The sequence below is a fragment of the Macrotis lagotis genome, chromosome 1, assembly GCF_037893015.1.
Source record: "Macrotis lagotis isolate mMagLag1 chromosome 1, bilby.v1.9.chrom.fasta, whole genome shotgun sequence".
NCBI classification, from domain to species: Eukaryota; Metazoa; Chordata; class Mammalia; order Peramelemorphia; family Peramelidae; genus Macrotis; species Macrotis lagotis.
This window is the reverse complement of record NC_133658.1, coordinates 307,286,377-307,301,640: the sequence shown is the minus strand read 5'-3', so window position 1 is coordinate 307,301,640 and position 15,264 is coordinate 307,286,377. Positions and strand designations below refer to the sequence as shown.

At 42.2% G+C, this 15,264-nt stretch overlaps 1 protein-coding gene across 1 annotated transcript in view; it reads left to right on the top strand.

Annotated features, from left to right (window-relative positions):
• The first annotated feature begins 7,144 nt into the window (after positions 1–7,144).
• The window catches only part of NKD1 (NKD inhibitor of WNT signaling pathway 1), a 121,470-nt gene continuing 113,350 nt past the window's right edge, over positions 7,145–15,264 (top strand). The window contains exons 1-3 of the mRNA XM_074211354.1: positions 7,145–7,396; positions 7,596–7,628; positions 8,341–8,474. Of these exons, the coding sequence (XP_074067455.1) occupies positions 7,372–7,396; positions 7,596–7,628; positions 8,341–8,474 (192 nt within the window). The 5' untranslated portion in view covers positions 7,145–7,371. The remainder of the gene's footprint in view (positions 7,397–7,595; positions 7,629–8,340; positions 8,475–15,264) is intronic.

Sequence of the window (15,264 nt, the reverse complement as noted above, 5' to 3'; positions counted from 1 at the left end):
TAGAGACAATCCCCCTGTGTCTGCTTTTTTTTTTGTTTGTGTTTGCATGTTTTTTGGGACTCAGACAAATAAGTATTAAGCATTACTTCTCTCTTTTATCTCTATCTGAACTGAAAAAAAAATTCCCAAGGGAAAAAGAAGACAGTAATGACCAGTCCAAGGGAGTAAACAACTTTCTAAGGACTATGAGAATCCTTGGAATTTCCAGTTCTATTTTGAGGTACCTCACTTATGAAAGAAAAATAGCTTACTCCCTTTGGAGGATAAAAAGAAAGCTATTAATAAGGGAAAAAAGAAAAAAAATCCCTCTAAGTGCACTTTATTTTTGTTTGAAGCAATTGTTGCATAGGAATTGGGGGAGGGAGAACTCTTTCATCACCTTCTTTGAGTTAGATATGGTACCTTAACCCTAAGTCAACTTGGATCCCTCACCAGAGAGGTTGAGGATTTGCAGGGCAAGAACAGAATGGCATAAGGACATCTTCCCAGGATGAGGTAGGGAGTTTGAACAACGAAGTCTCCCTTCTACCCCCACCTGAGCCACAGACCACAAAAGGGGTACTTTAAGGGAAGTGACCACAATAGATTGTTGGTCAATGAAAGTAAGGATCATGTAGAAGAATGACAAATATCTACTTTACAACCTGACCAAGGACTGGTCTTTGTTCAGTCATTTTCAGTCATGACTGACTCTTGGTGGATCCCATTTGGGGTTTTCTTGGCAAAGATGTTGGAGTGGTTTGCCATTGGCTTCTCTAGCTCATTTGACAGATAAGGAAACTGAGGCAAACAAGATTAAGTGACTTGCCTGGGGTCACACAGCTAGTAAATGTCAGGCCACATTTGAACCCAAGAAGATAAGTCTTTCTGACTCCAGGCCCAACACTTTGTGCACTGCAATAACTAACTGCCCTGAGGGCTAGTTTTGTCTAAGGATAATTTTGAAAACAAAATCTTTCAAACTGGAGAGACCATGTGGCAGATGATAATTTTTAGATAATAGATGGGATTTAGAGTAGAAAGTTCACTTACACCAAGCACTGCAGTTCATAGTTGAGGAAGCTGTCCCAGAGATACAATGAGTTATCTAAGGTCATATAGCAAAAAAGGAATAGGGCCAATCATTTATCTCAAATCTAGGCCTTTTCCCAATGACATTGTTTTATATTTGCATCAGTTACTCCCTGCCCAACTTTGACTCACCTTCTCCTGCTTAGAATCCGAAAAGGTCATTAACATCAAAGCCTTAGTATTTACTATGTTTTTCTTCGTAAGTATTTTTGCTTTTTCAAAGAGATGCTCATGGGAAGAGGGCAATGATTATTTCAAAGGAATAAAGAAAAATGGTGGGATTTAAGGTCCTGCTTGCATGTGAAGTTGGCCCTGGTTGTATATTTTGGGGAAAGGAATTTTTTTTCAAAGTTTTAAAATGAACAAGGAAGTGGTAGGCAGTGCACTGCATTTGAAGTCAGAGAACCTGAGTTAACTCCTGATTCTGTTGTTTAATGTCTATATGGCCTTTTTCTGCATCTGAATTTTTTCCTCTGTAAAATGTTGTTAAATAGAGGCTCCTGAAGTCTCATCTCCCTCCAAATTCTGTGATACTGTGATACAGATTTAGAAATGACCTAAGAAAAGGGGTATGAACAAAAGGGTCCATGATTTAGTAGGAAAATGGTAGCAATGTCAAAGCTTTATGGCATTTGTATGTTGGCAAAATTGTGAAACACAAATTTTCCTTTCTTCTTGAATGCCCTTTCCCTATTCTTGGAGTCAGGAAAACCTGAGTTCAAACTTGACCGCACACACTTAGCTGTAAGTCACTACCTGGGCAAGTCACTAAGCCCTTATTGCCTCTCCCAAAAATGTATTTGTTCTTTCTCTCATTCCCATTGAACTTTGCCAGATACAATATTTTGATAAATCAGAATTTTCAACATGGAAAGAAGACTGGACTGGCTTAAGAAATTAGAGTTCTAGCTAGACTTGCTTCTGCCATTAATTTTCTTTGTGACATTGGGGAAGTCACTTCTGGATCTGCTTTTTTCCTCATAAAAAAATCTGAACATAAACACCAAATAAAATGAACATTGCCATATATAAAGTAGAGCAGAAACAACATGAAACTGAAACTATTATATTCACCTTCTCGTTCTTTTAAAATACAAAATAAATTCAACATGTAACTTTCAAAGCTGTCCTGCTTGCCTTCGATTTGTTCTTTTTCTTTTGTTCTCTTCTGTGCATTTTAAATCCAATCTGTAGCTCTTTTTCCCCATCTGTAAAATGAAAGGTTTGAACCGGATCATTCCTACTAGATATAAAAAAAAAATACAATAAACATTTCTCTGTGATTACTGTGTTAGCACCTGAGGGAGATACATGGTTTTGATAAGACAGAGTCTGTGCCTCAAGCAACTTACAGTCTAATAGGAAGATGATGTACACACAGAGCTGTAAATCTACAGTCATTGTCTTAGAGATTCATGAGTAAAATCTGAGGGGGGAATGTCATTACCATCTGTGGAGATCAGAGAAAGCCTCCTAGGGGAGGCATGCAACCTCCTTAAGAATTCCAAGGAGGAAGAGAAGGAAGAAGGAAAGGAATGCTGGATAGAGGGGAGATTCAGAGGGAAAAAAAAGCAAGGAAGTATCAGAGTTCTGTATATGTGCTAGTTAAAGAAGGCATTGAGTTTGACTAGTACATAGAATATATGGAGGAAAGGAAAATGAAATAAGATTGGAAAGGTAGGGTGGTGATAGATTGTGGACAGCTTTGAATGTCAGGTAGAATATGAACTTGGCTGAGTAATAGCAGGGAGCTATTGAAGTCTATTGAGCAGAGGAGTGACTTGACTGAATTTATGAATAAGAAAGATGATTTTGAAAGCTTTATAAAGGCAGAGAATGATTTCTGATTCTATTCTCTGTGCTCAAGTATGAATTGATTTTTTGATTTGCCAAGGTCCCTTTTCTAAGGTAACATTTTTGCATTTTAATGGTAGGTAGCTTTCAGTGGTAGCCTCCATGAGACCTTAGCTTAATTCAGCAAAAACTTATTAAGCACATTCCTTCTCTTTCCTTTTCCCTTTACCCAGAAATTATAGTGTATATAAAGAAAGGACAAAGTCATTTGAGTTCCTAAGCACTCAGACTACCATATTTTCCTCATCTTAGTTCTGACCTACCAAAACATCTGAAATGCCCATCATTAAAATCAGTACTTTGCTGCTGCTGCTGTTGTTGATTGTCCCTTGTTCTCATCTGTGGCCAAACTGGGACATATTCCCTATTTATAAGTTCACCAAATTGTAATTGTATCTCTTAGTCCCTTGCTCACTAACTTTCTAATACACTTAGTCTCTCTTCTGAAGGTTTCTTCCCACAAGGATAGCACCAAAATCAATAGTGACAGGTATAGCCATAAATAAATAGAAGTTTTTGTTATTGCCATTAACTTCAACTCCTTTCTTCCTGCTATGTCCCCTCCCCACATCGCATATAGTACTACGTGCTTAATAAATATATGTCAAATGAATGAATAAATGAATCCAGGTGATTCAGGGTAGGGTGAAGGGTGATTGCCTCTTATAATGATCCCAAGCATGTAATCAAGGAAACCTTGATTGATGGATGCAGAAGACAGATGGTGACTAACAAAACCATTACATGTCATCACTTGATATACTGCCTTAGAAGCTGTGAATTATTTCTACAGATACAATTATGTTTCTAGGAGGAAATACACTTGACTCTTTCCTCCTTCTCCTACTGTTCCCTGCAATACCTCCCTCTGCAGGTTGACCTATCAAAGTTCTACCTATCCTTCAGGGCCCAGCAGAAATGTTACCATGTCCATGATGTTCTCCCAGATCCCTAAAATATCATACGGTCTTTTCCTACTCTGAACTCCCAATTTAATTCAGTTTAAAAATCATTTCATAACTCTATGATAGGCAAAACCCTCTTTTTGGATAAGCTTGAATAAATAGTCACTGTTTTCAGGAGCTTATAGTTTCTTTGGGTAGAACAGAATATGGATATAAGATTTAATATAAAATAGAGATATAAGATAAAGAAGCTATAACATATAAGAAAGATAGTAAACTAAAAGTAAACTAAAATAATATATCAAGTAATTTCACTGATGAATGTGGGAATCAAGAAAGACCTCATGCATGAGGTGGCACCTGAGCTGCAATTTGAAGGAAGCTGGATGAAGGTGCTGAGGGGTGAGCCTTCCAAAACTAATAGCCTAAACAAAGACACACAAGAGATAGTCATAACATCATGTCCAGGAAATAGCTAGTGAGTTAATTCTACTGAGACAAAGAATGTGAAATATGATTGGAAACACAGTTGGGAATTCAGATTGAGAAGGGCTCCAAATACCAGTATGAGGGTTCAATATTATCCTAGAAGTAATAGAGTACCACTGAAGATTTTTGAGTAGGGAGCGAGATGGTCTGATTTGTGTTACAGGTATGTCCATTTGGATGTATTGGAGAAAAGGGAGACTAGAAATAAGGAGTCCAAAACAGACAAAAGACATTACAATAAAATTCAACTTTTTAAGTGGAGAGAAAGAGACTGATGTGAGAAATATTGTGGGAATAGGATCAATAAGACCTGGCAACTGATTGCATATAAGGAATGAGTTCCAGGGCCTTTCAGAGGGAGAGCAATGTGTTGGAGGTGATGCCAGTGTTGCTAACCTTAGTGACTAGAGGGATGATAGTGCCTATGATAGAATAAAGGAGTTTGGAGGAGAGATGAACAATAGGAGAAATATGAGTTCTGTTTTGGACATACTAAATTTGAGACACTGCAAGGACTTGATCCAAATGGAGAGGTCCTCCAGGAAGTAAGCACCAAAGGGCTGGAATTCATGACAAAGATTAGAACTTGTTACATGGGGGATTTGGGAGACATTCATAGAGATCATAATTGAATCCATGGGAGCTGATGAAGAGAATGTGGTGAGACAAGAGAGGCAAATGACAGAGACTGGGGGGGGCTTTATGCACATACTTGGTGGGAGGAATAATCTAGCAAAGGAAACTGAGAAGAAGAAATTGGGCAGGTAGGAGGAGAATCAAAGTAGAGCAGTGTCCACAGAAACTAAAGGAGGAGAGATGATCAAGGGAGAAAGTGGTCCCCAGTATCAAAAGCTATAAAAGGGTTAAAAAGGATAAGGATGGAACTTTGGTTTGAATCTTTCTGTCTTTATCATAAAAACCTATTTCTATGGGAATTTTGAATTTATAAAGTACTTTTCTCATAACAATCTGGTGAGGCACTGTTATGCCCATTTTACAGATGAGGAAATAGGTACAGAATGTGAAAAATATCAGAATCAAAACTTTGTTTTCCATTCTACTCTTGGAGTCCACTGTTCTTTCTAGGATTTCATAGTTTCCCCCTGACATATTCCAACTTATAGTTAGATATGTAATTGTTTCTTTTTTTTTCCTCTTCAACAGTCCAAAAGCTTCCCTAGGACTGAGAATGTCCACAACTGAGGGAAGATTAAATTAGTAGGTAATTAGAAGCATGAATTTAAGAATATACTGGAAAATAAGTGCTATAAGATGTATTGGGATAGATTCCCATCAAGTAGACTGATTTTGTTTGATCTGAGTTAGTAGAAATGGAAACAATGTTTAGAAGCTGGAGGCAGATTTTAGCTCAATATAAGGAAGCAATTCTAATTAGAGTTGTCTAAAAATGGAATGAACTCCCTTTTGAGGTAGTGAGTTCCCTGTGTTACCACAACTAGAGGCTAGATGCTCCACTTTTTAGGAATTTCAGCTTCAGATAGGGGTGGTACTGAATGACCTCTGAGGTCCCTTCCAACTCTTAGATTCTAGCCTGTCCAGCAGAACAGACATTTTTTTCCCCTTTGATAAAAAAAAAATGCAGCAGTTATTGCTGAAGCTGCCTAAGTCAGAGGAAACATCACAAAATTTCATTCAGACAAAATAAATAGTTGTGTGGCTCTAGAAACTGAGGAAGATCAAAGAAAAAACAGACATTGCCTTTGTGACTAGCTTACTAACTGTACATTAGTGGACTTCTGATGGACAAGGGAATCTCTTTTAATAGCAGGGGGAAGGCAAGACTTCTAGACATCTGCCATGTCACCCAGAGACTTCTAGCCAAGGCATGGACTATTGTAATATACTCAGTCTATAGTTCCTATCCTGGCACCAGAGAGATTATGTGGTTTTGATTTCTTTTTTGGTTGGAATTTGTGATTTCATCAGTGTTAGGGAACTCACAGTATGGAAACTCCCTTCACCAATGCAGATGGGCAATAGCAAATTAATATACTAATAATGTTCTAGAAACAGTCAATTTTAGTAACCAAGATGACATATCCTGCTCCCTCAGGTCAGTAGTGTTGCACTGGAAAGAACCCTGGATTAGGACTTAAATCTGGGGTCTGCTCTGATTTTTCTCACCGATTCATCTTGTCACCTTGGACAGTCTCTCCTCCTACAAATGGGGAAAATGGTCTATCTTGGAGGTGGTGAGGATCAGTGAGATACTGATTGTGTAAGTGCTTCGGAAACTTAAAAAAAGTACTATACAAATGTAAGGTAATGATTTATAAGATCAACATACCGTCTTTCCTCCTTTCTCTTCTTTTTGGCCCAAGAAGGGACGTGTCTGACCTGTGAGTCTACGTCCCCATCCCAACCAGTAAGGGTGTGTGTGTCTGTGTGTGTGTCTGTGTGTCCCTGAATGGATGGAGGAGGGGGCAAGTGGTGACTTCTCTTTGTAGGACGGCGCCCCAGCAGGAGAGGCTAGGTGGGACCTGGCTCAAGTCTCCCGGAGCAGGGGGTCTGCTGGTGAAGCGTTAGCGGGGACCAGCTGTCGGGACCGGGAAGGACTGGGGTGGGGTGGAGGGCTGGGGATGAGGGTAGCATCGCGCTCCCCCACCTCCCCCCCACCCCCACCCCGGGGCCGGCCGGCCACAGCTCGGCTCCCTCCGCCCCGCGGGGAGTCCGGCCCCCGCCAGTCTCCGCCCCCTCCCCATTCCGGGCTCCTCTTTGATGCGCCGCCGCGGCCCAATGGGCGCGCGGAGGAGGCGTCGGGCTGGGGGCTCAGCGCAAGGAGGCGTCAATCAGGCAGCCGCGGGGCTGGAGGGAGCTCGTCCTGGTACCGCCTCTGTCTTTGGGAGAAAGAGGGAGAGAGGCAGAGGCAGAGGAGAGGAGGAGAGGAGAGGAGAGGAGGAGAGGAGAGGGCAGGAGAGGAGAGGAGAGGAGAGGAGAGGAGAGGAGAGGCTGGGCGGGGAGCCTGGGCCAAGGGCCGGGACACATGGATTAAGCAGGCGCCCTCTCGGGCCGGTGTCCGCCCAGCCGCACCATGGGCAAACTTCACTCCAAGCACGGTCAGTGTCTCCCGCAATCCCCGGCCCCGGGCCCGGGCTCCCCCTCCTCCCCTCCTCCTCCTCCTCTCTCCCCCTCTTCCTCCTCTTCCTCTCCTCCCTGCCCTGCCCAGCCCTGCCCAGCCCAGCCCGCCGAGCCGCGATCTAACTCTCCTCTCCCTTTCTTTCCTGCTCCCGCCGCCGCCGCCTCGGATCTGCCCAGCCGCCGTGTGTAAGCGCAGGGAGAGCCCCGAAGGTAGGGATGATGGCTCCCCGCCCCGGGGCAAACTTTCTGACCCTGCTCTTTCTCGGGGTCTTTCCCCTCCCGCCCCCGCCCCACTCTCCTCTCAGCCCCCCGCCTCCCCTCCTCCTCCTCCTCCTCTCCCGCTCCGCCGCCTTCGGCTCTCGGCCCCCGGGGTCGGCTCCGGCCTCAGCCCCTCTCCGCGCTGGCCTCCAACCTGTCCTAGCTCTGTCCCCGGACCCTGCTCTCCCGCGGGCTGGTCCTTCCCTGACTTCGAGTCCCTCCTTGATCCTGCTTGTCAACTCTGAGCTCTCCATCTTTCCCTCGTTCCTCCTGGTCATCCCTCTGTTCGTCCTCGTCTGCACTCCTCTCTCCGCTAACCTACTCTCTTCTCTTCTCTTCTTAGCAGTTTCTTTCTGAATCCCTTTATTCCTCCTTCTTCCTTTTCTCCTTGTTCTCCTTACTTTCTTCCCTCCCGCTCTGCCTTTCTTCTGTCCTTTCTCCTTTCCCTCCTTGTTTTCGTTTCTCATTTTTTACTTCTTTCTTTCTCCCCATCCTTCCTCCTTGTTCTCCTCTGACTCTCTTCGTCTTTACCTTTCTCCTCTCCCTGACTCCTGTTCCCTGCTTCCCTGTATAACTTTACGGGTGATGTACTGCGTGAGGGGTCGGGAGAGGGAGGGGGTGGATGCTGGGGTTAGGCTCTCAAACGGACTGTGCTGTGTCCTAGGTGACAGCTTCGCAGTGAACGCCTCCTGGGCTAGGAAGGGGATCGAGGACTGGATCGGGAAGCAGCGCTACCCCAGCAGTGGCCCAGGATCCCGGCAGCCCCGGGTGGTGGGCGGCTTCTCCAGCGGCACCCGGGTACGGACCCTTCCCCCACCCTCCCCTCCGTGCCCTAGAATTCCTGCTGCTCTGCTGCATCTTTTCTTTCTTTTTTTTTTTTCCCGTTTCTTCCTTCTATCTAGTGAAGGGAGTGTGATGCCGGTTCCTAGCCCATCCCCTTTCTCTGACCCTTCCCTTCTCCTCCAAGAGGGGACTCTGGCTTCCCAAATGCGCCCAGGGTCTTTCTCCTCTTTCTGGCCACCCCCACCTCCCACCAAGATATTTTCATATTCTCTCTCTCTCTCTCTCTCTCTCTCTCTCTCCCCCCCCCCTCCCTCCCTTCCCTTACTATGGGAAGCTATTGGAAAGTAGAGATGACAACTAGCCCCAACCCTCAAACTCCCCTGGAGAGTTGAGTTGGCACTATGTCTCTTGTCTTGAGGTGGCATAGGGAGGAGACCTTGGAAAGCCAGGGAGGATATGACATATTTTTCAAGATTAAAGTTATATGGGGACAGAAATGACTTGTACTTCTCTTCTGGAGGGATCTCAGAGCCATTCTTCCCTCTTTGACAAAGCCAAGGAATCTCAACTTGAGTCATGGGCTAGAGACCCTAGACAGAAGAAATAGAGTAGAGCCAGGGGGCCATTCCTGAAGGAGTCCAGGTCAAGAGTCAGGGGGCCACTTTGGCCTCTGCTTTTATGCATGGTCTGCATGAAGAGGGATGGGGGTGGTGGCTGTCTGTTTCACCTGCTCTAATATGTATGCATGCAGGAGGGGGAAGAGTTCAGAAATAGGATTGGAGAGGAGTTGGGGCAGTTTCCCAGTGGCAACAGCTGTTGGTGCAGAGGTCAAGGCTGGGCTGGTGGACTCTGGGGCTCCTGGTGAAGAAAGGACTGCGGAACTGCTTGCTGTAGTGGGAGAAGGCTAAAGAAGAAAGCTGCATCAGTGCTCCTGGGGGAACTGACTCTCCTAGACTTTTCTGTTTCATAAAGCAGAGTGGAATCAAATTTGAGTTCTCTGGTTTTCCGTTTTCTTTGGGGGTCTTGGATTAAACCTGCCATTGGGAACTGCTTAGAGACTTGAGCAGTGAGTTTTTGATCATTTTGAGTAGCATTTTACAGAGCTCCCTCCTCCCCTCCTTTTCAGGGAGATTTCTAGTGGGCAAAGCCTACAGGAGGGTTTGCCAGTTTCTTCTTTAAGATTAATAGTGCGGGTGTCAGGTCACTCCTCTAATTACTAGAAAATCACTGTCTTTGGGATTAGTCTTGTTCTTCTTCCAGGCCCTGGGGACTTAGGACACCTTCTATGAGTATTGCTGGTTAAGTCCCTCTTTTACCTTGTGGATGAAGTTCTGAGATTTCTTGGTAGAGGTCCTTCCCAGCTAAGTAAGTGGTTCTGTGGAGTTGTCTGCTAGGGAGAGACAGTAGAGTTCGGGGTCTGGCAGTGACTGGAGTTCATGGATGTCCTGCAAGTTATATGACTCCACATGTGGGTTTCAAATGATCTGCGTGCAACTCAGGCAGCCCAGAGGATCAAAAGATGAATGAAGTTTTTGATGTGACATTTAATTTTTTTCCCTCTTTCTTAAAGGGGGAACAATCAAACTGGCAGGTTGGATTTGCCATCCTTACCAGCTGGTAGGCAGGCATGTCCAGGTGGTTTGGGGAGGGAAAGTGAAAGAGTTATTCATTGGAAGTAGTAGATGTATGTGTGTGTGTGTGTGTGTGTGTGTGCGCGAGCGCACGCGTGCTGGTGGTGAAGAAGGGTTGGTCAGATGTGGCTATGATGGACAAGTAGAACTTCAAGGGGAGGAAGCTTAACAGGGGAAGAGATTTGTACCTTGACCTTCAGGTCTCCAAGAGGGGCTGCTGCCTTTTCATTAAACTACTGACACCCATCTGCCCACTAGGGAACCATCCTGATCTTAGATGTTTTATTAGCTTGTAGTTCATGTGGGCATTAGAGATATTAACAAAGTCATATGTACCATTCAAAATCCTCCCTACCCTGCTTTTTAAGTCATTGAATCCCCCCCAAATTAAAATGATTTGATGAATTTTTATGAATGAATTCATTTTGTAATTCAAGACAAAGAAATATACTTATCAAATAAGTATATTGTCATTGAGTTTTTAAAAATTTAATCTGTTGTTTACTTTTAAAAAAGTATTACTAACTAATGTCATATGGAAAAATGAAAAGCAGACTAAAATTAAAAAATGAAAGCAGACTACATTCTTCTAGAGAGGAAATTTTAAATGTAGTAGTAGCTTAATTCATTTGACATTTATCTTTAAAGCCATAATAAATATTTCCCCTCCTCCCCTACTTTAAAATGTCTGGGTCTCCTTGTTTTCCAAATTGAGGCTGATGGGATAGCTAGAGAGTGAGACAAAGGAAAAACATCTAGTATTATGAATTAAATAATTGAATTCTCCACAAAGGTATTGTGAGCCTTTTTTTTTTAAACGCCATTTGGAAAAGTGGAGAAGAGTCTGCTGGAGGCCTCTGCTTAACTCCAACTCTGCTTGTGGCTTTTGGCAAGTTCACTTAACCTTTTTGCCTTTTTATCCCTCCCAGATGAAGAATGGGGAAGGATGGTACTTACCTCCCTCTCTTGGGAGCATTGTGAGGAGTAATTAATGTTTGTTCAAAGCACTTTTGAAGATGAAAAGCACTAAGATACCAGTAGCAAATGTTATGAAGCAGGCTGCCCTTGATTCCAAGATGAGGGCTCCTATCATCAAAGAGATATGATGGGAAGGGAGCAGGAGTCTTTCCTAAGGGGTATTTTGCCTCTTCTAAGGATACCACTTAGTGGAGAGAGAGAGTCAGAATTGAATTCTAATCTAGATTTTGTTACTCTTTTACTGAGTTTGAGTGAATCCACTTTAATCTCTGGGAGTCTCAGTTCTCTCATCTGTAAAATGGACTTAATAATGCCTTCTTCACTTATAGGGTTGTCTAGAGGATCAAATAAGAGAATAGAAAATGTGCACATCCTCTGGCAATATAGATTTTCGATATTGTTCTAAACCAGAATTTACTTAGAATTTCCTACTGTCCTGATAACACTGCACTTTAGGATGTCATTCATTTAATTATTGGGATACAAATAGATGTATGGTTCAAAGAGTGATGGCTTAGCTGATTATTTTATCTGTGGTCCTGGGCCAGAGAGATGTCCTTACACTTTATAATTCAAATTGTCTTTGTGGTGAGGATGATGGTGGGAGGTATAAGGGACAATGTGTTAAACTCATTCACTGGTCTTTTCCCCATTGTCATGCTTCTTTGGATACAATGGAGGGGAGTCTTTCTGCCCTTTCTTGGGCAGGGACATTACTTTGATGCAGTAAGCCACAGCATGGCCCAGCAGCACATATGGTAGCTAGTTAGTCAATAAACTTTATTAAGCTAGGAACTGTACAAAGTGCTGAATATATAAGGACAGGTAAAGGATACTCCCTATGTTCAAGGAATTAGTAATCTAATGGAAGAGTCTATATGTGAATACCTATAAGTAAACCAGCTCTGTACAGGACAAATTAGAAATAATCAATGGAGAAGGAAACAGAATTCAGATTGATTAACAAAAGTAAGACAGGTTCTCAAACATAGCCTCCTCAAGTAGGCCACTGAGCATGCAGTAAATATATTGGATCCCAGAGAAATGCTTTAATAGCCTGCAACTAAAGGAAAAGGTGAGTAAATGTAATATATAGTGAAAGAAACAACTGGACCAGAGTCAGAAAATGTGTCTAAGTCAGTGACCTTGGATGAGTCACTTATCTTCTATGAAATGACTTGTCCTATGCAATTGTGTTCCTTGAGGACAGAAATCCACCACTGTATCCTGATTTATTCTTAGTAGTTACTCAGTAAATGTTTGAAAGAATGAACCTGAGTTTTTTTCTCAAATGAAGAATGAGAATAACCTGTTTTGCCTACTTGGTAGGACCATGAAGATAATTTAAAAAGAAATTCTTTATGTTTATATAACAATTAGTCATTACATTGGACTTTTATGTCTAATTTGCTCCTTGCTACAATCCCATGGATTAGCCAGGGCAGTTATTACCTCTATTTTACAGATATAGTATTGCAAGATACTCAGGTCACATGAATATTAAGTGGTAGAGCCAAGTCTAGAAATCAAGTTTTTGGACCTCCCAGGCTAGTGTTTTCACCTGCTGCCTCTATTTTGATCTTTGAAAGATGACAAATACAAAAATATAAGGTGCTATCTAAGGCATGATCATTTTTTTTATTATGTGTAAAATTAATAATTTTTTTCATAAAATTTCAGCAAAGTTGGAGAGGACTTTCTGTGTATGTACCTTTATGCATCTTAAACTGCATCATTTTTCTTTTTTTTTAGTTTTTTTTTTTTTTTGCAAGGCAATGGGGTTAAGTGGCTTGCCCAAGGTCACACAGCTAGGTAATTATTATGTATCTGAGGCTGGATTTGAACTTGGGTACTCCTGATTCCAGGGCTGGTGCTCTATCCACTGGACCACCTAGCCATCCCATAAACTGCATCATTTTGATGGTGTTACTTTTTGCTGTCATTTGGTTATGGTGTCCTGACAAGGGAGGGTATACACTGGCTGAAGGTATAGATGAAGCAAAGCAGGGAGTTCAAACTTTGATGCCAGGAAGGCAGGGTAATTTAATTAGTGGTGTACCTAGCACATTTTGACAGTTCTGGTTTGGGGAGATTATAGTGTGCTCATTCCCAATCAGAGTGTCTATGGAAGTATTAGTGCCATAGTGATGAGATTAGAGAGTTGGCTGGGACTACTGCTGAGAGCTGAATTCCTGGGGAATTATGCTTGACTGATACCAGTTGGTACAATTAAAAGCTACAATGTAGTTGCCATATGGAAAGTGTTAGGTGTCCTGATTGTGGTTTCAAAGCAGTGTGCTGGAAGGTGGACTTGACATTTGAAGAAAAGCATAAATTGACTATTTGATGTTATGAAACAAAAAGTTGATTTGTTTGGTGCTGATGGAAGATTCAGGAGTGAATGGAATACAGATACATGGTTGTCTTTCACTTAGGTGTGTTTCCTCCTGTTCCCAAGGGGCCTAAAGTCTGTCTTCTGACCAAGCTCAGTAACTCATTCTATCTCTGGAAACAGTCTAAAGAGGCATTTTGGAATAGTGGAGGAAAAAAACTGGATTGAGAGTTAGAGGGTCTAGGTTCAAATATTGATGCTGGTTATTGTTAACTGTATACAATACAGTGCTTGGTGAGTGATTTCCCCTCTATAAGCCTCAGTTTCTTGACCTATAAAATGAAGGGATTGGAGTAGATGAGCTGTTGAGCCCTTTCAAGACTTAATATTTCCTTGGTCAGAATAAAGGTGAGGTGGAAAGATGAGATTCTAAAACAGATTGAGTTGAGAGTGAGGGTAAGGGTAGGGGCTAGGGGACAGGTATGTTCTACAGCTGCTTGTTTTCTTAAGAAGGTAAAAGTCACTCTGCATAGGTGATTTCCTTTTACAGTAGGGGGAGGAGCAGAGGAAGGAGAAGACAGATGCCAAATGTTTTTCTGTTTCCCTTTTGAGATGGTCTGGCCACATGCTATCTGGTGATTTCTGATTCAGTCTGAGAGAGAATATCTCTTCTGGTCTTTGAAACTTTTCCTTCTCCAAGATGGGAGACTAGTTGCTGGTAGATTCAGACATATGGAATATTCCTTTCACCAGACTTCAAAAACAGTACTTTCCTCTGTAATTTTTTTTTAAAGTGAGGCCTATATTAAGACTGAGGAGAAACCAAGCAAGTAAGTATTTTTCAGAAAAAGACTTCAGACACCAGCCTCTGACTACCTCTGGAAATGACTTGGGTGATTTTTGGTTTGCCTGACTGAGGTTGGTAAAGTGGTAAAAAGAAATAATGTCCTGAGACATTGTAAAAATATATAATTTATCAAGTTTTAGTTTTTAAAAGAAATATTTAGGGGACAAAGAAGAATGAGCATTTTCACATTGGGAGCTTTAAAAGATGGAACATGAAATCTATTATCCAGGCTGTAAAGTGTGGGATGATGTCTACTTGAGGCTAGAGGTAGTAAAGACATGGCTAAGGAAGGGAACTTAATAGTATATACCAGATCTGATAGGGGTTCTGACTGTTTTTTTTTTTTTCTGATTTTCTTTTAAAATAGCTATTTATAACTGAAGAATAGTTATCTTTTTACCTCATGCTTAGAAGAATTTCGAAGCTCTTGCTGAGCCAGAAGTGGTTAGGAAGATGGTCAGTGAAGTCTTCTCTTCCTGTCAAAGTCAGTTTTTGTAACTAGGGTATGAGGTAGAGATTACTTGGACCATCTCCCAGATTCTGAGACCTTTGTTAGAAATCATCTAATCCAGTCCTCAAAGGTTAGAGAATTTAAAGGACTTGACTAAGTTCTTACAGGGAGTAAATCTAAGAGTTAGGATTTGAATCCAGATCCTTTCTCTTCAAACCCGGAGCTCTTCTCCATTGGACCATACTGCCCAGATCTCTTCTTTTCATACAACCTCTTGCTCCTCTGCTATGCTTCTCTTACATTTCTTCTTACTCTGTGAGTTAAGTATTTCTTTTTTGTTTTAGGTTTTTTTTTTTCAAGGCAAATGGGGTTAAGTGGCTTGTCCAAGGCCACACAGCTAGGTAATTATTAAGTGTCTGAGACCAAATTTGAACCCAGGTACTCCTGACTCCAAGGCCAGTGCTTTATCGACTATGCCATTACGCCACCCCAAGTTAAGTATTTCTTAAGATCTATTTAATTATTCATCAGACATTTATTCTTCCAGAATAGTGTAAGACATGGGT